Source organism: Zootoca vivipara, chromosome 13 (assembly GCF_965207765.1).
Source record: "Zootoca vivipara chromosome 13, rZooViv2.hap1.1, whole genome shotgun sequence".
In the NCBI taxonomy this organism is placed as follows: Eukaryota; Metazoa; Chordata; class Lepidosauria; order Squamata; family Lacertidae; genus Zootoca; species Zootoca vivipara.
In genome coordinates, this window is record NC_142596.1 from 53295137 (window position 1) to 53316905 (window position 21769).

At 55.9% G+C, this 21769-nt stretch overlaps 1 protein-coding gene across 1 annotated transcript in view; it reads left to right on the forward strand.

Annotated features, from left to right (window-relative positions):
• The window catches only part of CORO7 (coronin 7), an 86436-nt gene extending 65236 nt beyond the window's left edge, over positions 1-21200 (forward strand). Inside the window, exons 10-28 of the mRNA XM_035132186.3 lie at positions 7563-7617; positions 7736-7793; positions 8388-8533; positions 8639-8734; positions 9830-9958; positions 11997-12123; positions 12340-12515; positions 13533-13641; positions 13878-13964; positions 14083-14225; positions 15223-15327; positions 15687-15772; positions 15867-16005; positions 16898-16987; positions 18030-18146; positions 18885-19020; positions 19536-19627; positions 20155-20241; positions 20575-21200. Coding sequence (XP_034988077.2) covers positions 7563-7617; positions 7736-7793; positions 8388-8533; positions 8639-8734; positions 9830-9958; positions 11997-12123; positions 12340-12515; positions 13533-13641; positions 13878-13964; positions 14083-14225; positions 15223-15327; positions 15687-15772; positions 15867-16005; positions 16898-16987; positions 18030-18146; positions 18885-19020; positions 19536-19627; positions 20155-20241; positions 20575-20580 — 1984 coding nt within the window. The 3' untranslated portion in view covers positions 20581-21200. The remainder of the gene's footprint in view (positions 1-7562; positions 7618-7735; positions 7794-8387; positions 8534-8638; positions 8735-9829; positions 9959-11996; positions 12124-12339; positions 12516-13532; positions 13642-13877; positions 13965-14082; positions 14226-15222; positions 15328-15686; positions 15773-15866; positions 16006-16897; positions 16988-18029; positions 18147-18884; positions 19021-19535; positions 19628-20154; positions 20242-20574) is intronic.
• The last annotated feature ends 569 nt before the right edge of the window (positions 21201-21769 follow it).

The window sequence follows — 21769 nt, forward strand, 5'->3', positions numbered from 1 at the left end:
CAGCAGGCTCTCCTTATGAGACTCTCAGGGCTGAGGAGCCTAGCAAGGCCTCCATGTGCCAAAGAGAATTCTCCCGGCCTGTGAGCACACCTGCCCAGCGGTTGGCACCAGGAGGTGAGTCTTCTTAGCCACCCTCTCCTAGCTCCCCTCTGGGGCAGCACTGGAAGATTCCAGCCAGACACAGCCAGGGCACCTAGAGCCCCCTTATTTCCAGCCCCCCCCCCTCTGCTTGGGAAAAGCCCCAGCCACTCTCTGGGGGCAGAATCTGGTGGTTCCTGTAGGAGGTTTGAATCCAGCGCCCAGAGGGAAGCGGTGGGCTCCCATCCCATAGGCTCCCATAGATGTCGGATGGGGAAGAAGAGCCTTCAAAAATGTCCCTTCATCTTGCAATAAAATAAAGGGCCCTGTAATATGTCACAGGTGTGAAATGTGGATAGCTCAGTTGGTTAAGGTTGCAGGTTCGACCCTCATATGAGACAGCTGCCTATTCCTGCCTTGCAGGAGGTTGGACTGGAGGATCCTCAGGGCCCCGTCCAACTCAACAATTCTATGAGAGAAGAGGGAGGTGTTTTCCTTCATGCCGGGGGGGGGGGGATTTGTCCAGAAGCAGGTGCCCAGCCTCTGGTGGGCCTGTCCTGTCCCCGTTCAACGCAGAGGTTATTCCAGACCTGGAGGGCACTGCCTGAATGCCCAGAACCAGCCAAGGGCTTGCTTCAGAAGGCATAGCAACACCCACACATGCCCAGGGTGCTCAAGGCGGCTTCAGCAGCCACCCTCAAACAGCCCAGCGTTGCCCCTCCAAGCTTCAGCCTATGTGTGACCTCCAAAGGCCCCTGGGGGGGGGCAGCAATGCCTCCTCTCCCTCCCTCCCTCAGCAAACGGAGCCAGCGAGTCACCCCCTCCCCCACCTGGGCAACCACAAAAATGTCCTCTGGAACCTAATATCCCAGCCTTTGTTCTCTCCCCAGTGAGAGAGCCCTGCTATTTGGCTTCCCCTCCTGCCTTTATCTTAGGTCAACAGAGGGGCTGAGGGCTCCGCCTTCCTCTCGGGTTCCTCAAGTGCTTTCCTCTTTCTGTTGCCCCGCAAAAGAGCCCGCAGCTGCTGCCACCCTGGAGAAACTGGACTGCCCCCCCCATCAGATGGCAGGAACCCCAACACTGCTCAAATCGGTCTTCCTTTCCTTGGGGCGGGGGTTATGGAGATCACAGAGTTGGAAGGGACCCCAGGGTCATCTTGTTGAACCCCCTACAATGCCCACCCTGGGGCCCAAACCCAGGACCCTGAGAGGATGGGCAGCAGCCCCCTCCCTCTGGCCGCTGCTCTGGGCAGGAGCCCCTTGATGTCTGCTGAGGCACAGAGGAGATGGAAGGCTCTTTCAAGGGCTGTGAGTGCCTGGGGGCCTGCTCCTGAGTTAAACTGTTGGGCACACACTTGGCAAGATGCCCGCTGGCACAGCTCCCAATGTTGCAGAGCCAAAGGGTCCGCTTTGAGAGTGACAGATCCGTCCTCCCTGCCTAGCAGGATCTGTGAGCCTCGACCAAACCCCATGAGAGTATACACACACACACACACACACACACACACACACACACACACACACACACCCCAACACAAAAACACACAGTTCTGGCTGGCCCATGCTGGCTCTTTGCACGTGCCCAGAGGGCTTTTGGCTGGCCTGTCCTACTGTGGCTTCTTGGAGGTTGTATCTGCAGGTGGGGGGGGCTGCCTGGGTACCTTCCCCTTATAGCTCTTCTCTGCCACGTACTGCGGTAAAGAAGAATAGGCGAAAGATGTGCTTGAGTCACAGATGGAACAAGGAACTGGATCCTAGACAAAGGGTGTCAGGCAACTCTGGCTGGCACAGAAATAATGCTCCTTCCTTCACTCACCCAGCTGGTTTTGACCTTGTGTGTGTGTTAGGATCCTCCTTCTTGCCCCAGGCCCCACCATTCCCCCCCCTCCGGGCACAGCCCCTCTGCCAGCAAAGCCTGGCATAGCCGCTTCTCAGCTTGCTCGCTGGTGGGGCTGAGCACTAAATTGGGGTGTATGCTTCCCTTCTGGTGTTTTGCGCCTTCTCTGCCTCCCCCCCCACCTACTGGAAATAGAAGCCCCTGCGTGGACCTGGCAGCTAAGACCACAACCATGAGGCTGGGGAGATCCTGCTCCCCATGCCCTCCAGTTAGGTTGGGGGGGGTCTCTGCTGTAGGTCCTAGGCCAGTGGTTATTTGGGGGTCTTTGGACTAAACGTCAGGAAGAACTTTCTGACTGCAAGGGGAAGGTGGCAGACTCCTTCCTTGGAGGTTTCTAAACAGAGTTTGGATGGCCGTCTGTCATGGATGCTTCAGCTGCAATTTCTGCAAGGCAGGGGGCTGGGCTGGATGACCCTTGGGGGTCCCTTCCCGCTCTACCATTCTATGGCTCTATGGAGAAGGCAAGTGCAGTTTCTCGGATGCTGCTCATGAGGCCCTTTGGGAAGACCCCTTTCCTGACCCCTTCCTCAAAATAAAGAACCAGCCCTTCGAGCCAGCTTGACCCAGCGGTTCCATTGACCAACGCGTAGCTTGGATCCTGCAATCGCCCACAGTGGTTTGAAACCTGCGGGTGCTGCCTGGCTTTTTTTTTTTAATAAAGAAGAACCAGCCCTTCCTGCCCCCACCCACCCAGCCCAGCTCAGTCACCCTCTGAGACACCCAGGCTCCTTAAGCGTCCCTGGATGCGCCTGGGTGCCAGCCGCCCCACCCAGGCCTCGTGCCGGGATGATCCTGCAGCCAGCCAGGCGTGCTGCCTCTCGGAGGCGCTTCTGCCGCCAGGTGGGAAGACCAGCTGAGCCTGTTTGTGGGGAGGAGGCCCGGCTGGGACCGGTTGAGCCGACTCCAGGGCTCTGGACATGATCCTGAGTCATGCAGGGAGAGGACACGCAGCAACACTCCACAGCACTAGGAAGGAGGGCGGGCGCCTTTCTCCTCCTCTCTGCCTCACCTTTGGGTCTCCCACTTGCAGCAGATTCTTCAGGGTGTCTTCTGCTTTTGCCGCAAAAGGTTCCCCCGGCAGGAGGAGGGCGACTCCTTGTGCGTGCCAGGAGTTTCCTGGGAGGGATCCAGGCACCCCCTGCCTCTGCCAGCCTGCTGGGATACTGACCCCGCCAAGTCTCTGCCTGCCTGTCGCAGGACTCTTCCCATGCCCTGAGCCTTTGGCTCATTAACTGCCCAGCCCTGGGGCTCCCTCGATTTGCCTCCCTTTGGGGGAATTCTCTGTCCTTGATGGGTTTCCCCTTTAGCAGCCTCTGGGTCTCCTGAGCCCAGCCAGGCAGCCAGGGTCCCATCTGATTTGGAGAAGGCCATGCCCCAGGCGTGTGGTTAAACCACAGGTGGCGCTGTGGTTAAACCACTGAGCCTAGGGCTTGCTGATCAGAAGGTCGGCGGTTCGAATCCCTGTGACGGGGTGAGCTCCCGTTGCTTGGTCCCAGCTCCTGCCAACCTAGCAGTTTGAAAGCACGTCAAAATGCAAGTAGATAAATAGGAACCGCTACAGCGGGAAGGTAAATGGCGTTTCCATGTGCTGCTCTGGTTTGCCAGAAGTGGCTTTGTCATGCTGGCCACATGACCTGGAAGCTATACGCCGGCTCCCTCGGCCAATAATGCGAGATGAGCGCGCAACCCCAGAGTCGGTCACCTAATGGTCAGGGGTCCCTTTACCTTTACCTTTATGCCCCAGGCAGCTGGAAAAGGGGTGCAGGTGGTAAGCAAGGGAGACTTCCTTGCATCCCCAAACGAGAGACCAAAATAGCCTTCCCAGGTCAGGCAACAACAGCTGCTCTCTTGGGGTGAGGACTGGGCTCCTGGGAATTTTGCCAGGCTTCTCTTGCCACCCCGGGTGAGGGCCTGGCCTCCGCTCCCTCCTCCAGCGCCCTCACGAGCGTGGGAAGGCCAGCTACCTGCAGAAGGGGGAGGCTGGCAGTGCCAGGGCAGCGTTGGGCTGGAGCCTCCGTCAGCCTTGGGGTTGTATATTACAGGAGACTGACATGGGAAGCCATAAACTGGAGGCAGGGAGGGGGAGCAGGAGGGGGGAGCTGCCCAGAGCTGTTCTCACAGTCCTGCGGAGCAGCCAGGGCAGAGAGGGCACCATCAATCAGTACTTGATAAGGGGTAGCTCAGTAGAGCATGGGACTATTAATCTTGGGGTCGTGGGTTCGAGTCCCTTGCTGCACAAAAAGATTCCTGCATGGCAGGGGGTTGGACTAGATGACCCTCGGAGTCCCTTCCAACTCTGCAATCGAATCCTGTGAATCGAATCCTAATTCCCAGCAAACTAGTGGAGGTAGACATTTTGACTCTGTTATAAGAATTCTAAGGTGTCATAAATAAAATGAATGTTCATAGGAGCCATCTTGACTCTGTATGACCCCAAATATTCCTCTGCAGAAGGAAGTACCTTGGAAAAACCTCTCCCAATGGTTCTTTTCCCCTTTCAAATCCTACAATTCCTGTCTTACGGGCTTAGTTGTGTAGGAATAGGGTGGGCCTGTGATCTGTATCCAAGAACTAAGGTATTGACCATCTCAAAAGAATGGTCAAACTGCCCAAGTAATACAATCAGCAAAACAGTATCAGGTACCTTGACAGACAGGAGAGAATATTGCTTCTTTTGTTTATCTTTTGCAATGATTACGTCTTTCCTCTCGTCTAACTTCTCTGCTTATTAGATTGATTTATACATCTGTCAGGAGATTTGTGTTTCCTATATAAATTTTGAGATAATCATTGACTATTGCCCCATCTTTGTTGACTCTTTGTGTGGCGCTGCCTCTTAATCTCCCAGATAATTTTGGAAGCTGTGAGTACTCAATCACTTTTTCTTACCAGTCAGTTTTTGTGGGAATGTTATTTCTTTTCCAATTTCTGGCTACTAGAATCCTAGCTGCGATGGTTGCGTACATAAATATAGGACGGGCAGTTTTTTAAAAGTTTCTCGTGACACAAGACCAAGTAAAAAAGCCTAATTTGCGACTGCTGCTGGTTTTGGAGGGAGCAAGTCCCACTGGGACTTGGATGACTTGGATGATGACTTGGATGATGGGCTTGAGGGCACCCTGAGCAAATTTGCAGACGAAACCAAATTGGGAGGGGTGGCTAATACCCCAGAGGACAGGATCACACTTCAAAATGACCTGAACAGATTAGACAACTGGGCCAAAGCAAACAAGCTGAATTTTAACAAGGAGAAATGTAAGGTACTACACTTGGGCAAAAAAAATGAAAGGCACAAATACAGGATGGGGGACACCTGGCTTGAGAACAGTACATGTGAAAAGGATCTAGGAGTCTTGGTAGACCACAAACTTGACATGAGTCAGCAGTGTGATGCAGCAGCTTAAAAAGCCAATGCAATTCTGGGCTGCATCAAGAGGAGTATAGCATCTAGATCTAGGGAAGTAATAGTACCACTGTATTCTGCTCTGGTCAGACCTCACCTGGAGTACTGTGTCCAGTTCTGGGCACCACAGTTCAAGAAGGATACTGACAAGCTGGAACGTGTCCAGAAGAGGGCAACCAAAATGGTCAAAGGCCTGGAAACGATGCCTTATGAGGAACGGCTTAGGGAGCTGGGTATGTTTAGCCTGGAGAAGAGAAGGTTAAGGGGTGATATGATAGCCATGTTCAAATATATGAAAGGATGTCATATGGAGGAGGGAGAAAGATTGTTTTCTGCTGCTCCGGAGAAGCGGACACGGAGCAATGGATTCAAACTACAAGAAAGAAGATTCCACCTAAACATTAGTGAGAACTTCCTGACAGTAAGAGCTGTTGGGCAGTGGAATTTGCTGCCAAGGAGTGTGGTGGAGTCTCCTTCTTTGGAGGTCTTTAAGCAGAGGCTTGACAGGCATATGTCAGGAACGCTTTGATGGTGTTTCCTGCTTGGCAGGGGGTTGGACTGGATGGCCCTTGTGGTCTCTTCCAACTCTGTGATTCTATGATTCTATGGGGAATGATGATGCAGCTTGCAGGAAAAGCCCTCTCTTCCTTCTGCCTGTCTTGAATCTTAATGTTTAGCTTTAGTGGATGATCCCAGCAGGGCTGTGGTGTTAGGAAGAAGAAACCTCTCCGTCCACTTTCCGCCTGGCCCCTCCGGCCACACATTGCCTTCTCTCTCTCTCTCTCTCTCTCTCTCTCTCTCTCTCTCTCTCTCTCTCTCTCTCTCTCTCTCTCTCTCTCTCTCGTCGAAGAAGTCCCCAAGCCCTGCCACTTTCCCTCTCCTTCCGCCCCCTCATCCTTTCGGCCTCCCTCTTCGGAATCTTCCCCAGCCCTCCAATATCCTCCGCTCTTCCTCTCCCCAAACGTTCCCATTGCCAAATTCTTTCGGAGAGTTGTTGCTGTGTGCTACTGAAACAGGAGATAAATGGCACGGGGCGATGCTTGCATTGGCGAAAGGAGCTTCTCAGGGAGCCAGAGAACGAACTGACTATAGAACCATCTAGCTCAGAAGGGGCTGGATTCACTGGCAGGATTGGAATAAACTTTCACAATTTCATTTGAGGAACAGATATTTCAGAGAAATGATAAGGGATTTTATTTTTGGGTAGGTAAAGCAGGATACGATAAATAAAACTAAATAACTCAGCAGAGGGCGAGTGGAGGGAAGTTCAGAGGAGGGGAGGGAGAATAAGTGTAAATAACACAATGAAGGAGATTTGTATCATTAATTGTTATAAAATTCAATAAATATTCAAAAAAAGAAAGAATCATCTAGCCCAGGCATGCCCAACTTGCGGCCCTCCAGATGTTTTGGCCTACAACTCCCATGATCCCTAGCTAACAGGACCAGTGGTCAGGGATGGTGGGAATTGTAGCCCAAAACATCTGGAGGGCCGCAAGTTGGGCATGCCTGATCTAGCCCAAGCATCCCCAAACTTCGGCCCTCCAGATGTTTTGGACTACAATTCCCATCTTCCCCAACCACTGGTCCTGTTAGCTAGGGATCATGGGAGTTGTAGGCCAAAACATCTGGAGGGCCGCAGTTTGGGGATGCCTGATCTAGCCCATGGCAGGAATCACAGCAGAAGGCTATTGGTTTGTCTTTTCTGGTTTTTATTATGTATTTAGTGTTTTTACCTTGTATTATTATTATTATTACAGTATTATTATTATTATTATTATTATTATTATTATTATATTTAGATTTATATACCGCCCTTCCTCCAAAGATCCGAGGTTGCTTCACCAAAGAAAAACATGAGATAAAAGCACAAATAAATAGTTAAAACCAAGACAAAACAATACCCTGCTTTCCCACAGACACATCTAAAAGAATATTGTAGAATATTGATCAGCCCAAGGCCTCCTTGAAGAGGAATGTTTTCGCCTGTCGCCTAAAGATACATAATGAAGGCGCCAGGTGAGCCTCCTTGGGGAGAGCATGAATGAAGGGTGGTATACCAATAATAATAATAATAATAATAATAATAATAATAATAATAATAATGGTGCTTGTGCCCAACCCCAGCCGCTGCTCTTTGTTTGCCCTCTCCTCTCAGAGGTGACCCTTTTTGTGTGTGTTGCAGGGCCCTGATCCCACTCTTTGACCCCAGCACCGGCCTCCTCATCCTGGCAGGGAAGGTAAGCGCTCGCCCCTTGCCCTCCTGGGTCTGCTGGCTCTTCCCTCCCTCCTTCCCTGGGGAGGCCATTTGCAGGGGAAGGAGCCAGGATTTGGCTCAGTCTGGCCCTTTTCTTTCAGGGGGAAAACGTCCTCTTCTGCTACGAGGTGCTGCCCAGCCAGCCGGCACTGGCAGAAGGTGAGTATCCGAGACCCTCTCCAGATGTTTGGGCTCCTGGCCCAGGTGCTGCTCTTCCTGGCCCTGGAGAGAGTTGGGCGTCAGGCCTGGCCCCTTGTGTGCCCTCCCTGGTCCTGCCCAGCCTGGCACTGCCTGAGAGAGAGGGGAAAGCCTTGGGGAAGAAGACCCATGGCATGAGAACACCCCAGGCAATGCCAAGCTGGGTGGGCCTTCAGTGGCTTGGGCTGTCAGCAGAAAGCAGACCCTTCCTCCTGCCCGTGTCTGAGTCTGCAGGTTCCAGGTGGTGCCCTGCTCACGTCCTTGCCCCACAGATGCCAAGGGAGGAGTTGGGAGCAGAAGGGGCAAGTTGGCACTGGCAGAGGGGGCACCTCCAGGGCAAAAAAAGGCCCTGCTGTTTGGCACCTCCAGGGACTCAAACCCTGCTCTGCCTTTGGCTTCCACTTCTTGGGCGAGTAGCCAGCTGCTGGGCATCCCATGCGTGAGCATTGTGCCAGGGCCTGCTATTGGGCACCTGCGAGTGCCAAAGAAGAGGATTGCCAATTTAGGGTCCTGAAAGTCTCTCTCTCTCTCTCTCTCTCTCTCCCTTTTGCCCAGTCAACCAGTGCCTGACAGAGACCAAGTCCCAGGGCATTGCCCAGGTGCCCAAACTCGCCCTGGACATCATGGGCTGCGAGGTGATGCGGGTCCTGCAGCTGAGCGAAGCTGGCATCGCCCCCATCAGCTATGTGGTGCCCCGGAAGGTAAACAGGCAGCGTTGGGGCATGGGCGGGCAGAATAAGAAGGGCCGGGGGGCCGGGCCTGGAGGTGGCCGGTCCCACGGGGCTCACTCGCAGCCTGTCCTTCAGTCCACACAGGAGTTCCACAAAGACTTGTTCCCCGACTGCGCAGGAAACGTCCCTGCGGCCTCCGCACAGGCCTGGTGGTCCGGAGACAACAGCCAGGTGAGAGCCCTCGTCTGCCCACCCACCCCTTGCCCGTCAGGTGGCTGGTGTTGGCTGCTCTGGGCTGGAAGAAAAGGCCAAGGGAGAATGCCCTTCCCCGAAACAACAACTCTGCTAGCCTCTCCAGCTCCTCTAGACCCCAGGGAGTCCTCTGCTGGCCTGACCCAGTCTTCCAGGTGGTGCCTCGGGAGGCTTCAGAGGCCGGGCGGTGCCCTCTGTGCCACCCCGCCAGGCCATGAGACATCTCTGCTTCTGTGCACCCCCTGTCTGCCAAGTTTCCCCTCAGCTGTGCCTGAAACTTGGAGGGCAGTGTTAGAAACGGGGGTAGAAAAGCTATTTGCCACCCGGCTCCTGGAACATGGCTTGCCATTTCCACACACCCCCACCCCCACCCCAGGCAGCTGCACTTTCTAATTATTTTTCCGAAACCCATGAACTAATAAACCATTCGCATCAGTGACACATTGTTGATATCTCATTTTTAATAGGAATTCTTAATTGGACCCCGCAAGCATAAATGGGGCTCAGCCCCCGCAATTGTGGCCAAAACCATAAGTCATTTGAGTAATTAATATTTACAAATGCCGGCATGTGTGTTTGTGTATGTATGTATGCATATGCATGCATGCCGGTATCTGTAAATATTAATTACTCAAATGACTTAAGGTTTTGGCCAGAATTGCAGAGGCCGGGCCCCATGTTATTACATACGTTATATAAAGTATTGTGCTAGATTTGAACTCACATGTTTGGGGTGGGGTGGCATTTCTCCCTCAGCGCCAGCAGCGGCCATGTTAATATCGGTTGCCGGATGCAGCCCCAAGACTTCTCCAATTGCTCACCACCATACAATTCCCTGTCACAAAATGCACCTGGCGCCCGGCTAATTTTGACCCCTGTTGGGGAGGGAGGGAGGGAGGCTTTCAGCAGCTGCTTCGGAAGCCTTTGCTAGACGGCCCCCCCTTGCCCCACAGCAGGGCAGCAGGGCTCTCCATCGTGGCCCCACCTAGATCCTGCCCCAGACCTTCTGCCACTGGTTCTCTCTCCCAGCTGCTGACGGCTCCCTCTCCCTCCTCCTCCTCCTTCTGTTCTCAGGTGGGGAGGATCAGTCTCCATCCTGCCCAAAGGCCCAGCAAGGCCTTCATCTCTCCCTGCCTCCAGGAGCACCAAACCCCCGACCTCTCCGCCCAGCCAGGGGCAGGGGACCAGGCTGAGGACCCAGAGGTGAGTGTGAGTGGTGCCACTTCAAGAGCCCCCAAACCCCCGGCAAGGCAGTCCTTCTGCTTCCCCCCCCCCAGACATCTCCATTTAGAGTTACTAGTGCAGGAAGTTGTGGTTTCTCCTCTGCGGGGGGTTGAGCTAGATGGCTCTTGGGGGTCCCCTCCAGCTCCACAGTTTGGCGGTTCTACGGCTAGATGGCTCTTCCCTGCTCTGGAAGGCTGGGCAATGCAGACGCAAAGATGCTCCTGGGAAGACAAGCCTGGCACCTTTTGGAAGGGGCCGCCTCTGCCTCCCCAGCCTCCTGGCACCTGAATCATAGAATCGTAGAGTTGGAAGAGACCACAAGGGCCATCCAGTCCAACCCCCTGCCAAGCAGGAAACACCATCAAAGCATTCCTGACAGATGGCCGTCAAGCCTCTGCTTAAAGACCTCCAAAGGAGGAGACTCCACCACACTCCTTGGCAGCAAATTCCACTGTTGAACAGCTCTTACTGTCAGGAAGTTCTTCCTAATGTTTAGGTGGAATCTTCTTTCTTGTAGTTTGAATCCATTGCTCCGTGTCCGCTTCTCTGGAGCAGCAGAAAACAACCTTTCTCCCTCCTCCATATGACATCCTTTCATATATTTGAACATGGCTATCATATCACCTGTGCTCATGCCAGCTGCAGGCTTGGAAGCCAAGGTGGGGATGGGGTAGAGCCCCAGGCAGAGACCAAGGCCCTGCAGAGTCCTTTCCAGAGGGCATCCTCTGGCCTTTGGGCCTCTCCAGAGCTCTCCTGACAACCTTCTGCCAGGCTCCTTCTCCCCTAAGACCTTAAGACCTTAAGCATCCTGTTCTCACAGTGGCCAGCTAGATTTCCTGCAGGATCTGAGCACAAGAGCCTTCTCCCCCTTTGGGGTTTCCAGCAACTGGCTCCTCCTCTGACTGTGGAGGCAGAGTAGAGCCATTGTGGCCACGAGCCATCGAGAGCGATTCCCCGCACCTCCAGAGCCCAGGGCGTTTGCTACCGTGTTTCTCCTAAAATAAGACACGTCTTATATTAATTTTTCCTCCAAAAAAACACACCACGGCTTATTTTCAGGGGATGTCTTATTTTTTAATTAAATAGGGTACAGCAATCCACATTTATTCCATTATAATTAAGTTGCCCTTGCCGTTTGCTGGCTCTTGCTGGGCTGGGGCTCACCGCAGCGTGCGCTGCTGGCTTAGCCGGCTCCCGTTCAGTCGGAGCGTGGCGCGGCGCTGGGCTGGGGATCGGCGCGGGGATCTGGGGCTCCTGCCGGGCGGAGGATCGGCGCGGCGCGCACTGCTGCGTTCGCCAGCTCCCGCTGGGTCGGGGCTCGGCAAAGCGCGCGCTGCTTGCCCTTGCCGTTTGTTGGCTCTTGCTGGGCTGGGGCTGCTGGCTTAGCCGGCTCCCGTTCAGTCGGAGCGCGGCGCGGCGCTGGGCTGTGGTTCCTGCTGGGCTGGGGATCGGCGCGGGGATCTGGGGCTCCCGCTGGGCTGGGGATTGGCGCGGCGCGCGCTGCTGTGTTCGCCGGCTCCCGCTGGGTCGGGGCTCGGCAAAGCGCGCGCTGCTTGCCCTTGCCGTTTGCTGGCTCGGCGCGGGGATCTGGGGCTCCCGCTGGGTCAGGGCTCTGCGTGGTGCGAGCTGCAGGTCGCGCAGGGTCCTGCTACTGTAGTCCGAGGCTCTGCGCAGCACGTGCTGCAGCTTCTCCCGGCTCCCAGTCCTTCTGCACTCCACGTGGGCATCCGCTTCCGGCAAGGACAGGAATCTTCCTTTTCCTGTTCCTTACGGAAGCGCCATTCAGCACGGTACGGTAGGTACCGGTACCCCTAAGACGTCTTATTTTCGGGGGATGTCTTATATTTTTTTGCCTGTAAAAGATCGTGCCATGGCTTATTTTAGAGGCACGTCTTATTTTAGGAGAAACACGGTAGGCCAGGAGCACTGTGGATCTTCTATAAGTGGAAGGGATCTAAGGGTCCTCTAGCCGAACCCCCTGCAATGCTCTGAGGCTTCCTCTCTCTCCCTCTCCCAGGCCAGCAGCCCCCTCTCCTCCCCCGCCAGCTCCCTGACGTCCCCCTCTGGCGCCACAACACCCTCCCTGTCAGCCACCAGCGGCTTTTCCTCCAGCCCCAGCCAGCGGTCCCTGCAGAGCATTCTGGGTAAGCCTCCTGCCACCCCACCCCCCAGGTGAGGGAATGGTGGGCCCCACAACCTGTGCCGCTCAGAGGGTGTTTTGGGGACCCCTGGCAGATCCTCTCTCCCCACCGCGCTGCCGATGCACAGAGGTGATTCTGCGTTTTCCCGCACAGCCAGGAGGGGAGAGAGGGTGTCCCTTCCTATCTCCTGCCCCCCCTCACCCGCCTCTTTGCCCCCAGGACCCAGCTCGGGGTTCCGCCACACCCAGGGTGCTGTCCTTCACCGCAGCACCCACATCACCAACCTCCGGGGGCTGAACCTGACCACGCCGGGGGAGTGCGACGGCTTCTGCGCCAACCGGCACCGCGTGGCCATCCCACTGCTCTCTGCCGGAGGGCAAGTGGCTGTCTTGGAGGTAAGGAGGCAGAGGCCATGACAGAGGGGGCGCCTTTTAGGCTCCCTGTGGGGCAGCTGCCCAGCCTGATGCCCGCCTGCGTTGGCAGAGCCTCATAGGGGAAGGCCCCCCTGGCTGCACTGCCAATCGCCAGCCTCACATGCGTGAGGCTCGGCCTCCAGGAAGGGCTGTGAAGGACCCAGGGGAGCGTCTGCCCGTCAGGGTTGGCAACACTGGGCTAGATGCCCCACGGCTCTGTCTGGGTGGCAGGCAGGCAGCTTCCAATGCTTTCCATCTTTGGTCCTGAGCCCCTTGGTTCCTGAGAGCACCAGCACCTGCCAGCTTGCCCACTGTGGGAATGTTGTGGATAGTAGGAGAGGATATATTGATTACATATTATCCTCCCTCCCTCACGCTAGTGAGTTACATATAGCAGAGCTCATTCAGATTCGTCTGAATCTCTTTAGCAATCCAATGTGCCATGCTCAGATTGGAGTATATTCCTGATGAGACCCCTTTGATTCCCTCCTAAAAGAAATAAAGACACAAGAGTCTTCCTTATAAGTAATGAGAAGTTTACTCACATTCAGTTCACAGTTGGATCCCTGAAGGCAGGCTTTAGCCTATACAGATACAGTGCGGCTTACACCCTCGTAAGGATGGGCCCATGTGCTGCTGGCAGAGAGCCAGCAGACAGCACCAGGACCAGTGGCCAAAATGGAAGAGAGGAAGAAGGCTGTTTGACTGGACCTTTTGTGGGGTCTGCAAGGGTCACGCCCACCTACCTGGTCACATGCTCCAGACCAGGTGTAACAGGAAGTTGAACTGGCTGGATCAACATCCCCCTGTCTGTTGCCACTCTAGGCAATCCAGGAATGTTGCATTTGACTGCTACAATGGATTACATCCCATACCCACTGGCGCGGCAGAAGTGGGGTGCCTGTGAAGGGCCCAGTCTTGGAGGGAGGGCAGAGGAGAGGGTCCAGCACCTGTCCCCCCCTGCCTTTCTCAGAGACTCACCCTGCCCTCCTCCCCCAGCTCTCCAAGCCAGGCCGCCTCCCAGACACATCGCTCCCCACCATCCAGAACGGGACGCCCGTCTCTGACCTGTGCTGGGACCCCTTTGATCTGCAGCGTCTGGCGATTGGTACGTGACCTCCCCCCCCCTCCCGCCCGCCCGCCCGCCCCGGAGCTCCTGGGCCCACCAAGAAGCCACCACTGGCCTCCGGACTTCCTGCGGGAATTCCCAAAGCAAGCCCTGCTCTCTCGCCTTGCCTTCCTGCATCGTCTGGGCATCAGGGTGGGGGGTTCTCTGCAGCCAGGGTCACGCTCTGCATGGCACGATGGGCTGTCACACTTGCCCCCTTGTTTCCTCCGGTGCAGCGGGAGAAGACGCCAGGATCCGGCTGTGGAGGGTCGAGGAGGGAGGTCTGCAGAAGACAGTGGTGGAGCCTGAGTTGGTTCTACAAGGTGAAGCTCCCCCTGCCCCGCTTCCCCCCCTCCCCACTCCTCTGGCTTGAAGGGGTTTGGCCAGCTTATGGCAGAGCCCAGCTAGCAGGCACCTTCTCTCCCCACCCCCACCCCCCAGGCCACACAGAGAAGATCTACTCCATCCAGTTCCACCCCCTGGCTGCAGACATCCTGGCTTCCTCATCCTATGACATGAGCGTCCGGATCTGGGACCTGCGTTCTGGCGGGCAGGTGCTGAGGCTGGAGGGGCACAGAGACCAGGTAGGAAGGCCCAGCAAGCAGCTCTGTTCCCTCCATTTCTGCAAGGGGTGGGGGGCACCAATTCATGCCAGACAGTCCCCCTCCTTCCCAATTGCTGACTTTACCCCATTTGCCTACCTATAATCCACAATTTTATATTTTAAAAAAAGCATTTCCAGGTGGTATTACAGTGTATGAGAATATAATCAACAAAAGCGCCTGTAAAAATAATAATTCCAAGTGGCTAAAAAGGAAAGTTAATACAGTGGAACCTCGGTTTTCAAGTGTCTCGGAAGTCGAATGATTCAGAACCCAAACACCAAAAAACCGGAAGTGAATGCTTCCGTTTTCGTACGCACCTCGGAAGTCAAACGTCTTCCGAGGCGCGTTTCTCCATTTTCTCAGATTAATATATATTTTTTTTATAAACAAAAATTAAAAGAAATACAACAATACAAACAAAAACAAACAAATCATTAGGTGACTTCCCTCCGTCCCTTCCTTCTGGATTTCATTATAACTCCTCTTTAGCAATTTATTCATCATTATCATTATACATTTGTTAATTTAATTAATCCATTTCCTAATAACCTTTCCTCCATTTTCTCAATGGAATTTGCTGACCGTCCATTGCACCTCGGTTGTTGAACGTTTTGGAAGTCGAACGGTCTTCCAGAACAGATTACATTCAACAACTGAGGTTCCACTGTATTACAAAGGCCTGTCTAAAATGAAGTACATTTTTCAAAAGGCATCTGCCCAGAGGGAGGGAGGGAGGGAGGGAGGGAGGGTGGGTTCCTGCCTCACCCTCCAGTGGCAGGGAGTTCCACAGGGCACAGCCTGCCGTGTTGAAATGAAAGCCAGCCGAGACTGGGAACCATGTGGGGAGGCACCAGAAGCGCCCCTTCAGAGGATGCTGGACCTGGAAGGAGCCCCTAGTGCCCACGAGTTAGGACTGGCCCAGCCCTCCTGAGGCCCATGTGCGGTGAGGGGGCTGACCCCCTTTGTGGCCTTTCAGATCTTCAGCTTGGCCTGGAGCCCCGACGGACGCCGGCTGGCCACCGTCTGCAAGGACGGCCGAGTGAGGGTCTATGAGCCCCGAAAAGCTTCCCAGCCCCTGCAGGTGAGTCGAGGGGATGCTTGGCAGGGAAGAGATGCGCAGAGGTGAGGAGGGGGAGAGGGAGAAGGCCTCTTATTCAGGAGCGCGGGGGGGAGGCATGTTCTCCCGGAGGGGAGCGAGCCTAGTAGCCCTCTGTGCTGCGTCTCAGGGCGAGGCGCTGCTGCCAGCCAGTGCAGGCAATTCTGGGAGGGGGGGGGTGGACCAATGTTCTGACTCTGTGTGAGGCAGTTTCCCAGGTTCCTATGAGGGAGGGCTTGGCGGAGAAGCAGGTGGCCTCAGCAACTGTTCCCTGTCTTGGGGTGGGGGCACCTAGAGAATAGCCATGGCCCCCTGCTCTCTGAGGCACCCGTCTCTCTTCACAGGAAGGCCCGGGGCCTGAAGGCGGACGTGGCGCTCGCATCGTCTGGGTGTGCGGAGGCAAATACCTGCTCGTGTCGGGCTTTGACAGGTAAGGCTGGCCTCCCCCTCCTTCCAATGCTGCCTCTCCCAGGAGCCCCCGGCAGCCCCAATCCCAACAGCATCTCTTCCACCTCCTCCTGCAGCCGCAGCGAGCGGCAGCTCTCCCTCCACCCAGCGGAGTCTCTGGGGCCCCCGGTGGCCACGGTCGGCCTCGATGTCTCTCCATCCACCCTCATCCCCTTCTACGACGCAGACACAGGTGTGGTCTTCCTCACGGGCAAGGTGAGCGGGGGTGGGGGGCCTGATCCTCCAGGAGCGGCAGCGGCAGAAATGGCCTGCAGGCCCAAGCAGGGTCAGGCCGGGGGGGAGGGGAGAAGATGCTGAGCCCCATAGTGCCAGTGTGGAGGTGCTGCGTGCTACTTCCAGCGTAGGGGAATAGGGGGCCAGTCTGCAGGTGGGCAGACCTAGAGCATCTCTCTGGCTAACAGGAAAAGGGGAAAGGCAAGGAAGTGTGTGTGGGGTGGATGGGGGGGGGGTTGTTCGTTCCTGAAGTCAGCAGTTGCTGGCCCCCACCAGGGGGCTGGGCTGGGTGATCGACCTTGCTCTTTCATTTTTCTCTTTCCTTGCCTTGCAATTGTTTTTATTTTCATTTCTAATATGCAACAAGCAATAACAAAGGGGAAAGATCAAAGCAAGACCGGGGAGGGGAGGGGAGGGGAGGGGGGAAGGCAGGCCGGCCTTGAGGAGAGAGGAGGGAGTGGGTCAACTTTCCCAAAACAGCATTCTATTTCCTTCATAAGCTTGACATGAGCCAAGGAGGTCTTTAAATAGGAGCCTCGATGGAAGGGTAGCTTCAATGTATTTGCTTAAATCAAACTTTAGAAAAGCCGTTCTTTGTTTTTCGGGTAGCACAGGGTCTATTTTGTTAACTTTCCCATTAAAGCCGCAGTCCAGATCTGGGGGTGGGAAGAGTCATGCCAGCCTTCTGTTCTGACGCTGAGTCCCGGAGGGGGAGCCTGGCTGGGTGAGCAGCCCCTCTTGACCCTGAGGCCAGCCCAGGTGCCCCCTTTCTAGGTCCCTGCCCTGCCCCCATTCCTTCTGACTTGGATCCCAGACCCCCCCCCTTCCTCTTCCCTCCGCCCTGCAAAGCCTCTTCTCTCTGCCACGTGTTTAGGGGGACTCCAGGGTCTTCATCTACGAGGTGGTCCCAGAAGCCCCCTTCTTCCTGGAGTGCAACAGCTTCCCGTCCAGCGACCCCCATAAGGTAAGGCGGCAGCAATTATGTCCCTGGGAGAGAGGGAGGGGGGCACCCCCTCTTGCCCCAGAGTCTTGGTTTGATTCAGTCCACCCCTCTAGGCTTTCCTCTGCATCCATGAGGGCTATGGCAAGGGTCAGCAAACTTTTTCAGCAGGGGGCCGGTCCACTGTCCCTCAGACCTTGGGGGGGGGGAGGACTATATTTTGAAAAATAAAAATAAAAAATGAACGAATTCCTATGCCACACAAATAACCCAGAGATGCATTTTAAAGAAAAGCACACATTTTACTCATGTAAAAACATGCTGATTCCCAGACCGTCTGTGGTCTGGATTGAGAAGGCGATTGAGCCGGATCCGGCCCCCAGGCCTTAGGTTGCCTACCCATGGGCTATGGCTTGGTTCCTTTAAAAAGGAAAAGAATGTGGATTTGCAAGATTTGGAGGCGAGGATAAAATGTCCACAGAGCAGCTGTCAGTGAAATCTCCTGCCTCAAGTGGGGAGGACCCCTAAATTTGGAGTTCCAGTGAAGTTCCAGAGGTCTGACTCCTCCGCTCTGCCCCTTATCCGCTCTGCAAAACCTGCTTCTGGCCTGCCCTCTTGTGGTTGTTCTGGGCAGAGCACCTATGGAGTTAGAATCATAGAATCATAGAGTTGGAAGAGACCACAAGGGCCATCCAGTCCAACCCCCTGCCAAGCAGGAAACACCATCAAAGCATTCTTGACATATGCCTGTCAAGCCTCTGCTTAAAGACCTCCAAAGAAGGAGACTCCATCACACTCCTTGGTAGCAAATTCCACTGCTGAACAGCTCTTACTGTCAGGAAGTTCTTCCTAATGTTTAGGTGGAATCTTCTTTCTTGTAGTTTGAGTTATTGGAGGAACAACTTAACCCCAAGGGTTGGGTGCGAATTGGTGGGTGGCGGGTGCCCAGATGTGGCCCCTGCTTCACTTCCAAGGCCCTGGGAGGGGCAGAGGGCGTTGCTGTGCCCTTGCAGCTGCGAACTGGGAAAGGTGTCCCCGCGGGGCCCTGACCTCTCGACTTCCGCAGGGCTACCAGTTCCTGCCCAAGACAGAGTGTGACGTTCGGGAAGTGGAGATTGCGCGTGCCCTGCGCCTCCGGCAGACCTCCATTGAGCCCGTGGCCTTCCGGGTGCCCCGGGTCAAGGTAGGGTGCTGGGCCTCTGGGCCCTTGGTCTCTGGCAGGGGAGGAGGGAAGCCTCGGACTAGAGAGGCAGCACTGCGAAAGGTCTTGCCACCCTCGCCGAACAATGCCAGGCCCCTTTGCCCTGCCCACCCCCAGCCACACACACACACACACACACACACACACACACACACACACACCAAGCTGGCATCTTAGCAAGCTTCCCAGAGTGACCCCGCTCATTTTTGGCCAAGGATTCACAGTCGGACCTGAGTGTCTCAGGGTCCATCACTGGACAGAGACAAAAAGGAAGGGAGGCAAATTCCTCCACATCTGCAGAGCCAGAGTAGAGCCATCTCCTCCTCCTCCTCCTCCTCCTCCTCCAGGAATTTGCCCAATCCTCTTTTAAAGCCATCTAGCTTGGTGGGCATCCCTGCCTCCTGTGGGAGGGAGTTCCACAGATTCAGGGCAGATAAAAGGAAGGACTTCTTCGCCTGGCACACAGGGAAACTATGGAAGCAGCTGCCCCAGGAGAGATTGGTGGCCCCCAACTTGGTTGGCTTTAAGCAGCCCTCTCCTCCAAGATTTTGCCTCATCCTCTTTTAAAGTCAGTGATCATCATCGCTGCCTCCTGTGGGAGGGAGTTCCGCAGTTTAGGCTCTGCATGAATGAATCCTTTCTCTCTCCCGAACCTTCCCACCATGTGGGGTGCGCAGGCCGAGTGTCCCACGGACTGATGCCCTCTGTTCTCCCCCACAGAAAGAGTTCTTCCAGGACGACCTCTATCCTCCCACGGAGGTGCGGTGGGAACCGGCCCTATCGGCCGCTGCCTGGCTGGGCGGCTCTGACGGTCAGCACCGCAAGGTCAGCCTGCGGCCGAAAGACATGACCCCAGGTATGTGGCAGGGGGGCGAGGGGGAGCGCATCAGTGGGGCATGTGCGCACGTGCTGTTGCAGAGCGTTCACGGTTTATAGAATCATGGTGTTGTATAGTTGGAAGGGGGCACCCAGAGTCATCTAGTCCACCCCCAATGCAGGAATCACAGCCAAATGCATCCCTGGCAGGTGGCCACCCGAGCTCTGCTTAAAAACCTCCAAGGAAGCTCAATGAAAGGCTGCAAGAATCCCTTTTGGCTGCCCCTGGGGGCAGGGAGGTTGCCCCCCCCATGCCCTTGGCTGGCTGTGTGAAGGGGTGGCATTGAGGATATCACAGTGGTAGGAATAGAGGAGCCTTGCGGGGGCCAGAGCATCTCAGCACACAGAAAGGCCAAAAGCTGGGTTCCCCCTCTGGCTAGGGAAAGGCCTTTCCTGTGTTGGAGAAACCCCTGGTGGGTTTGTGGCTGAGAAAGCCCCCCCCCCCGCCTCCAGACCCCTTCAGCCGCTGACCCGCCATGCAACCTCCTTCCGCAGTGAGCGAAGCCCCGAAGGAGGCTCCCAGCCGGAAATATGTGCCATCCTCCGTCTACCTGGAGGAGAAGTCAGACGAGCAGAAGAAGGAGGAGGTGAGGCCCCTGTGGGGCTGGCCGCTCTGGTTTGGGGGGCAGGGGAAGGAGGGGAGGGGGCTGGCAAGCTCTCCCTGATGCCCACAGCCTTGTCACTGGGGGCGAGGCAAATGCCACCTGGGGAGGCACCTTGGACTCAGCAGCAGCAGCAGCTGCATCTCCCGTCCAAAAGACCACGGAGCAGGTGAGAGGCAGTGTGGTGTAGTGGTTAGTGTCTGGCTAGGAGAGACGAGGGCTCAAATCCCCACTTGGTGGTGAAGAGCGCAAGGTGACCTCAGAAGCCAGCCGCTGCCTCTCAGCCGAGCCTACCTCGCAGGGTTGTTGGGCGGATTAGAGGGGGAGAAGGAGAACCAGGGCCGCCCTCTTGAGCTCCTCAGGGAGGAAAAGGAGGGATAGAAATACCCCCGATAGAGAAGTGTTGAGGGGGCACCGTGATGATCAGCGGTGGAGGAGGAAGGTCTTAGGGGTGGCAGACGCGCCAGCCCTTTCTCCTGCCCACATCCTGGCAACGGTTGGCTCCCCTGCAGCTCCTGAGTGCCATGGTGGCCAAGCTGGGCAACCGAGACGACCCCCTCCCTCAGGACGCCTTCGAAGGAGTGGATGAAGAGGAGTGGGTAAGAGCTGGGCAGGAGCCCCCTGGAAGTGCCACGCCCGGGGGAAGAGAGCTGGTGTCCGTCCGCCTGTGCCCATCCTGGCGCCTTTGGGCTGCTTCTGCCCCCACCAGGGGGCTCTGCGGTGCAAAAGGGGAGTGCTGTGGGGGAGCGGGGGCACTCGGATCTGATCCTCCGCAGCTTTGACCATGTTCCCCCTCCCCATCCCAGGGCTGGGCCGAGGGGCTGGTGGCCTCTGGGTTGGCAAGGGTGGTCTTGTGGGCAGGGGTGCCCTTCCAGAGCAGTGGCCAGTCTGGCTTCTCCCATCCATCCATCCCCCTCTCTCCTGCTCCATAGGACTAACGGCGGATGCTTTGACCAGGGACCGCACGCAGTGGCCTTTCTGCCCGGATGACCCTCCTGCAGCTGGATCCCGGCCACCCTCTCCTCCCTGGACTGGAGGGTGCCCAGACCTCAGGCCCCCCTGGGAGGAGCAGGCTGACTTCCAGGCTCCTCTTCCCCCACTCTTCGCCAAGACTGCCACCCTGGGTTGGGCCATCGCCTGCCCACGCCTCAACCAAGATGCCAAGGAGATGCTGCCCACCGAGTCTTCCTTCCTCCCCCTGGATCCTCCTTCGTCTGGGCTGCTGCCCCGCTTCCTTCCCCCCAGGCAGAAGTTTGCCTTGGCTTCCAATGCTGACGGTCCAACGGCTGCTGAGCCCAGATCTACTTTTGGACCTGCTGTGTGCCTGCCAGGCCCCCAGCCCCTCTGGAGGGATGTGTGGCTTTGGGGGTCTCCAAACTCATTCGGGAGTGAGGCTCCTTCTGCCCCTGCAGCTCTAGGGTTGCATTTGTGAGGGTATGCGTGTCTTTCTGTCGCATCCACGCCCCGAATTGTCTCTCCAGGCTTGTCCTCGGAACAAAGCTCTCCTTCTGTGTCTGCCCTGCCAGTGTAACTTGAAAGAATGTCGATTTCAGCTCTTTCTTCGCCTCTTGTGTCTGTTATTCCAAACACCAGCCTTCTCCCCAAGGTGACTCTCTCCTCCCCACCCCTAGAGGGATGGAGAGCACCTGGCCCAGCCTGGCAGACCTTTCTGCACCCCAGAACAGGTGCTGGTGTCACACAGGCCCCTGGAGGCCCCCCGCGGCCCCCACGTGCCTTACAGACCCTGGTTCTGCCTTGCAGACCTTCTGGCCGGCGGACTGTGGCTTCCCTGCCTGGATAAAAGGGGAGCCACTCTCCCAGGGGAAAGCTTGTCCTTGCCACTTCCTCCTCCATGGCAGCAAATGCCTCACTTCCTTAGTTTCTGCATGGTGCTGTCTTTATTCAATCCAGGTCTCTCCGTGATTTTAAGCTTACCAAGGATTGAATAAAGACACTGGATTGAATAAAGACACTGGAGTCTTATCTCATTATACATGATAAAGCTGGAAGGAATTCTCACCCCTTGCTTTTTCCTGTAGACCAGGCACGTCCAACAGGTAGATCGTGATCTACCAGTAGATCACTGGACGTCTGTGGTAGATCTCTGGTAGGTCACTGGCTCCCCCC